At 48.3% G+C, this 10,766-nt stretch overlaps 1 protein-coding gene across 1 annotated transcript; it reads left to right on the forward strand.

Annotated features, from left to right (window-relative positions):
• The first annotated feature begins 2,245 nt into the window (after nucleotides 1-2,245).
• Nucleotides 2,246-8,536, forward strand: tomt (transmembrane O-methyltransferase). Its single transcript, XM_052025821.1, has 3 exons — nucleotides 2,246-2,507; nucleotides 5,744-5,940; nucleotides 8,105-8,536. The coding sequence occupies exons 1-3, from the start codon at nucleotides 2,246-2,248 to the stop codon at nucleotides 8,423-8,425; spliced, it is 780 nt and encodes a 259-aa protein (XP_051881781.1). The 3' UTR covers nucleotides 8,426-8,536.
• The last annotated feature ends 2,230 nt before the right edge of the window (nucleotides 8,537-10,766 follow it).

A 10,766-nucleotide genomic window follows, 5' to 3' on the forward strand; every position in this document is an offset into this window, starting at 1 on the left:
TATTCAGCCCCATGTGCAAGTTAAACTGACAAAACCTTAGCTTAGCATCTCATTTCAAAACGGCATCTCTGATCGTGTGACATTCCTTCAGTACTGCCCCTCCCACAGAGTGACCCTCCCTCAGTACTTCCCCTCCCACAGTGTGACCCTCCCTCAGTACTGCCCCTCCCACAGTGTGACCCTCCCTCAGTCCTGCCCCTCCCACAGAGTGACCCTCCCTCAGTACTTCCCCTCCCACAGTGTGACCCTCCCTCAGTACCACCCATTTTTTTTTAATAATAAACATTTATTTGCTAAAAGCACTACAAAAGACAACCAGTGTCAATACACGACATCTAATACAGAAAAGAAGAAACTACGCAACGACATACTACAGTAGAGAATGCAAACTAATGCTAACGAAACACACACGTGATGCTACACCCGTCAACGCGACATGCGACACTTCAAATAAGAATCGCGTTCGTACCATCCACAACACTCGCGATCCCCTGAGGGGCCCACCAAGCACGGAATTCGGCTAGGGTGCCCGCGGAAACCGCGTGCTCCCTCTCTAAACGCACCCGCGCACGCACGTAAGCGCGGAAGACGGGCAGGCAGGCCGACCTGCCGGTACCCTCGGCCGCCCGCCGCCGCGTCCCGTGGATGGCCAGCTTGGCCAGGCCCAGCAGGAGACCCACCAGGAGATCCGCCGCGTGCCCCTCCCCGCGCTGCACCGGGTGCCCGTAGACCAACAGCGCTGGGCTGAAGTGCAACCAGAACTTCAGCAGCAGCCCCCACAGATACTCGAAGAGAGGCTCAGTACTGCCCCTCCCACAGTGTGACCCTCCCTCAGTACTTCCCGTCCCACAGTGTGACCCTCCCTCAGTACCACCGCTCCCATGGTGCCATTTCCTCATACCTGTGTCCAACAGTGCAGCATTCCCTCTGACAATGCCAAGACCTCTGAACATGGCTCCTCCAACAGTGCAGCACTCCCTCAGCATTGCCCCTCTGACAACGCAGCCCACCCTCGCCACTGCCCCTCCTACAGTGAAGCCATTCCTCAGCCCCGCTCCTCTGTCCCTGGGCACTCCCTCAGCTCTACTCCATCGTGCTGCCCACTAACGCCCTTCTGCGGCCGCACTGTTCCTCAGACAGTGCAGCATTCCCTCAGTAACGCAGGGGAAAGCTCAGCTTGAACCTCTGTGCTGTGATGGACCGGGCTGTGTCCACTGCTTTCTGCAGCCTCTTGCGTTCCTGTGTGTCTGACGCTGAGCCACAGCTGACCACCTCTCAGAAACCGCAGTATAAAATTAAAAACGCTTGGGAACAAGACTTGCAGATTTCAATTTCTGAGGACACTTGGAATGAAGTTTTTAAATTAGTCAATACTTCATCGTTATGCACCTGTCACTCTCTCCTTCAGTTTAAAGTGGTCCGTAGAGCTCAGTTGTCTAAAGACAAACTATCCCGTTTTTATCTGGATATATCTCCTCATTGTGATGAATGCAGTAATCGAGAGGCTTCTTTAATTGACATGTTTTGGAGATGTCAGAGTCTTAAAAAATATTGGACAGAGGTGTTTCAAGCTCTTTCTGTGCTTTTTAAAATAAATTTTAAACTTAATCCTTTGACTGCACTATTTGGGATCGTTGGAGAAAAAGATACAACTTTGGAGGCTTCGGATCTACACATTCTGGCTTTTATTTCCCTTATAGCTGGGAGGGCCGTGTTGCTTAAATGGAAGGAAGTTACTCTGCCTCCTCATGCTCAATGGTTACGGGATGTTATGTCATACTTAAATTCAGAGAAAATCCGCTGTTCAATTTCTGAACCTAACTTAGATTTTCAAACGCTGTGGGGACCTTTTTTGAATTATCTTCAAAACCTTTGATCTGGTGACTAAAATACAGATATTGGCTGATATCGCCTTGTGTCAAAGGTTTTTCCTTGTCCTTTTTCTTTATTAAGCAGCTTTGGTCTTGGTAGTGGGTTTAGTTTTTTTATATAATAAAATTATTCCAATTTATTTGTTATTAATTAATTATCATGTGTGATTATTGAGTATTGTGATTTCAAGTATGATTTAACACAATGTATTAGTAGTACTTTTACCTTTTTGATTCATGTACTCTGTATTTTCTTTGCGGAATTAATAAAAATATTGTAAAAAAAGAAATCCCAGTGAGGCCCAGTTCAGGCCAGAAAATGACGGAAGGGTCGGTGGGCCTCGCCTCTCATTGCTCTTCATCCTTCTTGTCAGATGGTATCTCCCGCCATCGCTTTTGCCTTCATCCCGTTCCTGATGACACTCGTCATCCGCTACCGGTACTACTTCCTGCTGTTCTGGAGGGCAGTCGTTCTACGCAAGGTCCAGGATTATGTGACCGGCCTGTCCAGGGAGGAGAGGGCCTTCCACTACGTGATGTCCAATTGCATTCCCGGCGATCCTGAGAACATCCTCGGCACCTTTGACGAGTGGTGTTTCCACTCGGAATACCTGAGCAACCTGGGGCCGGAGAAAGGTAAATGTTCTGGAAAGATTCAGCACAGGAGTCTTTCAGAGTGACAGTATCTGCACAATGGACCGAATGTCCTCCTTTGTGCACCAGCATGCTACAGAAGGAGGCTATTCGGCCCATCATGTCAATATTGGCTGAGGAAAGGTCCCATCCAGCCTGTTCCCACTCTCTAGCGCCCAATCGATTGTCCTCGAGGTTACGGCAATCATATGTTCATCCAGGTATCTGGTCCTTCCCTCTGCCGTGGTACCGTGTCCCTCCGTCTGGCATGGTACTGCGTCCCTTCCTCTGCCATGGTACCGCGTCCCTCCCTCCAGTGTGGTACCACGTCCCTCCCTCTGGCGTCGTACCGTGTCCCTCCCTCTGGCGTCGTACCATCTCCCTCCCTCCGCCGTGGTATCGCGTCCCTCCCTCCGCCGTGGTACTGCGTCCCTCCCTCCACCGTGGTACCACAGCCATTGGTCCTGGGACCCTTACAGACACATTAACAATTTGGATTTGAATTTAAGGGGTATGATTCGTAAGTTTGCAGATGACACAAGAATTGATAATGATGTTGATGGCAAAGAGGATAGCCAAAGACTACACTGGTTAGTTGGTAAGATGAGCAAAGAAATGGCAGATGAAATTCAATGTGGATAAAGGTGAGTTAACATAGAACGCAGAAACCCTACAGCACATACAGGCTCTTCGGCCCTCAAAGTTGTGCCGAACACATCCCTACCTTAGGGATTACTAGGCTTACCCATAGCCCTCTATTTTTCTCAGCTCCATGTACCTATCCAACAGTCTCTTAAAAGACCCTATCGTATCCGCCTCCACCACCGTTGCCGGCAGCCCGTTCCACGCACTCACCACTCTGAGTAAAAAACTTACCCCTGACATCTCCTCTGTACATCTTCCCCAGCACCTGTGTCCTCTTGTGGCAACCATTTCAGACCTGGGAAAAAGCCCCTGAGTATCCACATGACCAACACCTCTCATCATCTTATACACTTCTGTCAGCACTTTGGGAGGATTCGGAAGGGCAGGAGAGAGACGATAAGTGGTGGGGTCCTCGGGAATATTGAGGGTTAGATTGGATTAGATTAGGTTATTGTCATATACACCAGAGTGTTACTCACAGAGTAAAGGCTACACATGTTAATAATAAAACAATAAATAAGTGGTTTGAATTTGGAACAGGTAGATAGGATGGTGCAGAAGGTGTACGGGATACTTGCCTTCATTAGCCGGGGCACAGAATATAACAGCAGGGAGGTTATGGTACAACTTTATAAAACACTGGTCAGGCCACAGCTGGAGAACTGTGGGCAGTTCTGACCACCACGCTGTAGGAAGGAGGTGTCTGCACTGGAGAGGCTGCAGAGGAGACTCACCAGGATGGTGCCTGGGACGGAGTGGTTCAGTTATGAGGAGAGACTGGAGAGGCTGGGTCTGTTCCCCGGAGCGGAGGCGGCTGAGGGAGGATCTCGTGAAAGGACAGCGTAAGTGTTCCCCATATCAGGTGTCCAAGACTCGAGGTTATAGGTTTAGGGTAAGGGGTGGGAGGTTTAGAAGAAAGTTGAGAAAGAACCTTTTCACGCCGGGGTGGTTTGAATCTGGAAGGCACTGAGGGGGAGGTGGAACAAGTTCCTCCTCAATTCTCTTCACAATATTTGAGAAGTATTGGTATTGGTTTATTATTGTCACTTGTACTGAGGTACAGTGAAAAACTTGTCTTGCATACCGATCGTACAGATCAATTCATTACACAGTGCAGTTACATTGGGTTAGTACAGAGTGCATTGAGGTAGTACAGATAAAAACAATAACAGTACAGAGTAAAGTGTCACAGCTACAGAGAAAGTGCAGTGCAATAGGGTGCAAGGTCACAACAAGGTAGATCGTGAGGTCATAGTCCATCTCATTGTATAAGGGAACCGTTCAATAGTCTTATCACAGTGGGGTAGAAGCTGTCCTTAAGTCTGGTGGTACGTGCCCTCAGGCTCCTGTATCTCCTACCCGATAGGAGAGAAGAGAGAATGTCCCGGGTGGGTGTGGTCTTTGAAAAGCACTTGAATCACCAACACAGAGACTACGACAGACCGAGTGCTGGCAAGTGGGATTAGTGTAGCGGGGTACGATGGTTGGCATGGACATGAGGGGCTGAAGGGCCTGGTTCTGTGCCGTATGATTCAATGACCTTCAGGGAGTGAGCTCTAGGCTCTGCCCAGCCTCTCGGAAATAGGTTTCTCCCTCTGATCCCTGAATCCACGTCCCCTGGTAATTTACGTCTGTGCCAAAGCACGAGGAACTTCCTGTCCAGTCTGCCCTCACACCTCAATTACACCTCCCCCTCATTCTCTCTGTTCCTCCTCTCTCCTTGTGATGAGAATTTTCCAGATCGACAACACCCTGGTAACCCCCCTGAACACTCTCGCCTGTACAATCCCATCCTTCCTGTAGTGTGATGACCAGAATTGGGCACAGTACCACAGCTGTGGTCTCACTGAAGTCTTATACAATTCCTGCATGACCTTACTTGTATCTGTGATTCTGCGAGGGAGCCATTTAGTGACTTGAGCCCATTCTGCCTTCTCTTTCTCTTCTTTTTGTAGATCACAGGGTTAATATTCAGACTGAAAAATCCACCAATTGTGGACATTTGCGGTGAAGCAGCCAGCATAATCAAAGACCCCACCCACCTGGGACATTCTCTCTTCTCTCCTCTTCCATCGGGTAGAAGATACAGGAGCCTGAGGGCACGTACCACCAGGCTTAAAGGACAGCTTCTACCCCACTGTAATAAGACTATTGAAGGGTTCCCTTATACGATGAGATGGACTCTGACCTCACGATCTACCTTGTTGTGACCTTGCACCTTATTGCACTGCACTTTCTCTGTAGCTGTGACACTTTACTCTGTACTGTTATTGTTTTTACCTGCACTACATCAATGCACTCTGTACTAACTCAATGTAACTGCACTGTGTAATGAATTGACCTGTACGATCGGTTTGTAAGACAAGTTTTTCACTGTACCTCGGTACAAGTTACAATAATAAACCAATACCAATACCATTACAGTTTGAGGTGGGGAGGGGTGAGACTGCCAGTCCTCCGGACGGTGCAAAGTGCCTTCCACCGAATGAAGGGCTTTATGACGCAGTTGTTCCTCTACCTGCAGGCGACTCAGTGAACGCGTTGTGCACGGCAGGTTCCCACAACCTTTCCTTCCTCCCCCTGCCCATCCGCAGGTCGTATCCTGGAGCGGCTGATCTATGAGAATGCCCCGCAGACGGTTCTGGAGCTGGGGACTTACTGCGGGTACTCCACGCTCCGCATGGCGCGGACCCTGACCCTCAACGCCAGGCTCTACACTGTGGAGATGGATGAGAGGAACGCAGCGGTGGCTGAGAAGGTCATCCGCATGGCAGGATTCGATGAGGACACGGTGAGCAGAGACAGACCGAGCCAGGGATCAATTCCGTTCACCCTCTCAGCAACATTGGGTCAACATTGCCCCCGATGTGGCAATGAGTAGAAGAGAGTCACAGAGTTACATAGCACAGAAACAAGCCCAACTTGTCCATGCCAAACTGAGCCAGTCGTATTTGCCTGCATTTGGCCCATATCCCTCTAAACCTTGCCTATCCACACACCTGTCCAAATGTCTTTTAAACGTTGTAATTATACCCACCTCAACCACTCCCTCTGGCAGCTCGTTCCACATACCCACCACCCTCTGTGTGGAAAATGGTTGACAAATCGTGTTGCAGCTGTATAAACCCAAACATTGGCAGAATTGTGGCTATTGAGGAAAGTAGCCAATGGATTCGGCAGGATGTAGACCAGTTGGAAACATGGGCAGAGAAATGGCAGATAGAGTTTAATCCGAACAAGCATGTTGCACTTCGGGAGGTCAAATGTAAGAGGAGAGGGTACAATAAATAGCAGGACCCTTAGGAGCATTGATGTACAGAGGGATCATGGGGTGCAAGTCCAGAACTCCCTGAAAATAGCAACACAAGTGATAGGCTGGTAAGGAAGGCATACGACATACTTGTCTCCATCGGTCGGAGTGTTGGGTATAAAGGTCAGGAAGTCATGTTACAGTTGTATAACATTTTAGTTAGGCCACATTTGGAGTATTGTGTGCAGTTCTGGTCGCCCCATTACAGGAAGGATGTGGAGGCTTTGGAGAGGGTGCAGAAGAGGTTCACCAGGATACTGCCTGGATTAGAGGGTATTAGCTATATGGAGAGGTTGAACAAACTTGGGTTGTTTTCTCTGGAGTGTCAGAGGCTGAGGGGAGACCAAGAGGTTTATGAAAGTATAGCTCTTTATTAGAAGGGGCACATTGTATAAAAGTATGAGAGACATAGATGGCACAGACAGGCAAAAGCTATTTCCCAGGGTGGAAATGTCAAATACTGGAGGACGTAGGTTTAAGGTGAGAGGGGGAAAGTTAAAAGGAGATTTGCAAAGGAAGTGTTTTACACAGAGAGCGGTGGGTGCCTGGAAAGTGCTGCCAGGGGTGGGGGTGGAGGCAGTTACGAAAGTAAAGTCTAAGAGGCAATTAGACGGGCACATTACTAGGAAAGGAACAGAGTGATAGAGACCAAGCAGGCAGCTGGGATTAGTTTATATTGGCATAATGTTCAGCACAGAAGGTCCTGTCCCTGTGTTAAACTGTTCTATGTTAAACCATCCTAAATGCAAATTAACCTTCTCCAGTGGTTCCTGCTCTTGATTCAGTGGGAAACGAGACAAGATTTTTTTATTAGTCACATGTACATCGAAACACGTACAACGAAATGCATCTTTTGTGTAGTGTTCTGGGGGCAGCCCGCAAGTGTCGCCACGCTTGCGGCGCCAACATAGCATGCCCACAACTTTCTAACCCGTACGTCTTTGGAATGTGGGAGGAAACCGGGGCACCCGGAGGAAACCCACGCAGACACGGGGAGAACGTACAAACTCCTTACAAACAGCGGCGGGAATTGAACCCGGGTTGCTGGCGCTGTAAAACAGTCCGCTAACCATTGCACGACCGTACCTGCGCATTCAGGCTAACTTTGACTGTCATCAGTTTGTCCCACTCTCGAGGCTTGAGCACAGTAGTAGTGGTCAGTACCAATGGACTGGCACTGCCGGAGGTGCTGGCTTCTGGATCAGTCGTTAAACAGAGAGACTCTCTGTCTGTCTGTCTCTCAGTTGGACACAGAAGAGGTTTAATGCGAGAGGACAGAAAGAACTAAATTCTGTATCTAATTCCCAATGCGTGGGGTGTTTGAGGAGACAGTGTAGATGGAGCTTTACTCTGTGTTTGAGCTGAGTTGTCCTGGCCCTGGGAATTTTTAAATGGGACAGTGGAAGGTAGCTTTACTCTGTGTCTAACCTATGCTATTCCTGTCCTGGTAGTGTTTTATGGGACAGTGTGGTGGGAGCTTTACCCTGTGTCTAACCCTCACAGGAAGGTGATATAAGATCAAAATTTGGAAGGTTTTCCTTTCCCAGAGTCTACAGAAGACAAAGTTTCTCTCGTGTCTGATAACATAAAGTGAAAGATTCACATTCTGTTAGACAATGAAGTGGAAATATTTCCCTCTAACCAGGTGGAACAGATTGTCCGCCCCTCGGATGAGGTGATCCCTCAGTTCAGGGAGAAGTTTGAAGTGGACAAGATTGACTTTGTCTTCATGAACCACTGGAAACGCTGTTACCTGCGGGACTTGCAGCTGCTGGAGGATTACAACTTGCTGCGGGAGGGCAGCATCATCCTGGCGGACAACGTCATCTTCACCGGCGCACCCCACTTCATGCAGTACGCCAAGAGCTGTGGCAAGTACGGCTGGAAGATCCATCGCACCCACCTCGACTACTTCCGCCACATCAGGGATGGGATGGCGGAGCTCACGTATACTGGGGTCAAATAGAAGCACTCGGCCTCAACCTGTGGCCCTCGGAGGGTGAGGACAGAACTCCCACTCGGTAAAAGCTGGGTGTCCAAAACTGGACATAACTGAATACAATCCAAGCATCCCATATCCCCATACTCCCCCGATCCCTCTCCACACATCTCCCATCCCCATGCACTCCATCTTCTCCCCATCTCCCTTGGTCCAACCATTCCCTCACCCTCATCATCTCCACACTTCCCTCAAGCCCACCCTCACCCAACATCCTCAACCCACCACCTCACCATTATCCTCAATTCTCATGCACCTATCACCTTCCCTAGATCCCTCAGCCCAACATCTCCCCAAGCCTGACATTGCCCAGGCTCCCTCATCCCCCACATTCCCCAACCTCACCTTCTTCCCCTGCCCTCAATCCAATGTATCCGCCTTTGCCCCAGGTTTCTCAGCCCCACTTACTCACCTTCTCCTCATCTTGTCCCCAAATTCCTCAACCACATCCCTCAACTCCCGCTGTCCCTCCCTGGGACTTCAATCCCTTCGTTCACTTGCCCTTTGACTGAGAGAGCGACAACCGTGTTGTCTTAAATGTTCAGGTATAAATATTACTGAGGGATCGATCTAACGCTCCTGGAGTAATAATCATGAATTCAAATCATACCAAGGCAAAGTTGAGAATTCAAAACTAATTTTTAAAAAATATATCTAGTTGTAAATGGTGAAGCTGGTAATAATGATTGTGGTTATTTGTGTATTTTAAATAAAAAAAAGTGCTCCATTAATGTTCCTGTGTAGTCCTCTTTGCTCATCTCTTTTCCCAGTCTGGGCTTTAACCTCCAAAGTTACCGACTTGCCTCAAACCCACGGCAGTGGAGCAATTCACCACCACCTTCTTAAAGCCAACCTTGCCAGGGGTACCACAATCCAGGACCATCGGTGTGTGAGGCAGTTCAAGTGAAACAATTCGCCCGACGAACAGGGGCACAATGGATAAATTCCCGTTCAACGACCTGACAGCAACAATGTGAGCGTGGATTTGGTTGTTTCCTCAAACTGTGAGACTCTTCACCTTGTCTTCAGATGGGACATTAGCTAGACTGTAACAGAATTAGAATCAAGTCTATTACCACTGACTTATAGAACATGACATTTGTTGTTCTGCAGCAGCAGTACCGAGCAAAGACATAAAATTACTACAAATTACAAAATAAATAAATCGTGCAAAAAAAAAGGCATAATGAGGTAGTGTTCAAGGGTTCATGGACTGTTCAGAAACCTGATGGTGGAGGGGAAGAAGCTGTTCCTAAATCGTTGAGGGTCTTCAGGCTCCTGTACCTCCTCCCCGATGGTGGTAATGAGAAGAGGGCATGTCTCGGGTGGTGAGGGTCCTCACTACCTCACCTTCACTGTGACCTGTAACCCTTGACTTTTGCTTTGGTAATGATGTGAGGAACCAGGTTGTTCCTGCCTTTCCATTAAGCTCAGTGTATTGACTTCTGAAAATGGGAGCTCAGTTCCATACACCCATATACAGGATCAAACACAAGTGCACTCTCCCCAACAATCTTCACAATGAAATATTCTTAGTGCTGTTCTTTTATGGTGTGAGAATCCAGATTGTGAACAGCCAGACCGAGTGTGATAAATGGCCAGGTTTTCTGTTGATGTTCCTTTTTGTCACAAACCAGCAACAAAGTGAACTCCACCGGATTACTTCCAACTTCCATACATGGATTTCAGTGGCAAACACAGTTATTGTTTCTCATCCATCGATAGAGAAAACAAGCAGGCTGGTGTCTCTCTCCCTTCTCTCTCTCTCTCTCCTTCTTCTTCTTCTAATCTCTTCAACAACGTCATTACGTCCTTTATCTTCTATTGACGTAAGTGCGTTCCTCTTTTTCAAATTTGGACATCAAGATCAAAGGGCTTCTGTAAGATGGCCTCTCAACACTTTAAGATATCCTTATTAGTCACACGTACATTGAAGCACACAGAGGAATGCATCTTTTTTGCGTAGGATGTTCTGAGGGCAGCCCGCAAGTGTCGCCACACTTCCAGCGCCGGTGACAACCCGTGATCTTTCATTATCCCTGCTCCAACAGTGTGACCCTCCATATTTCTATAGTCCCTAAAGGTATCGTCCATATTGACTTACAGACCAATCCCAACCAGCACTAGGGTGAAAGGAATACTCCTCAAATTCTCTCAAAACCCATGCCCTCTAGATTTAGACACCTTTGCTACAGGGAGATGTACCCTACCATCTACCCTGTCTATACCCCTCAGGAATACCTTACCGTGCAGTAAATCCGTATATTCCGGAAGTGGTGACAGGACAGGGCAGATTGAACTTGGATCT

The sequence above is a fragment of the Pristis pectinata genome, chromosome 11 (assembly GCF_009764475.1).
Source record: "Pristis pectinata isolate sPriPec2 chromosome 11, sPriPec2.1.pri, whole genome shotgun sequence".
Taxonomy (NCBI): domain Eukaryota; kingdom Metazoa; phylum Chordata; class Chondrichthyes; order Rhinopristiformes; family Pristidae; genus Pristis; species Pristis pectinata.

What these genes read in the sequence shown, in the direction of transcription:
- tomt (XM_052025821.1), top strand. Translation starts at nt 2,246, where the DNA reads ATGGTATCTCCCGCCATCGCTTTTGCCTTCATCCCGTTCCTGATGACA. An exon ending in CAACCTGGGGCCGGAGAAAG is followed by an intron (nt 2,508 to 5,743) that starts GTAAATGTTCTG and finishes GCCCATCCGCAG; the next exon opens with GTCGTATCCTGGAGCGGCTG. An exon ending in CAGGATTCGATGAGGACACG is followed by an intron (nt 5,941 to 8,104) that starts GTGAGCAGAGAC and finishes CCCTCTAACCAG; the next exon opens with GTGGAACAGATTGTCCGCCC.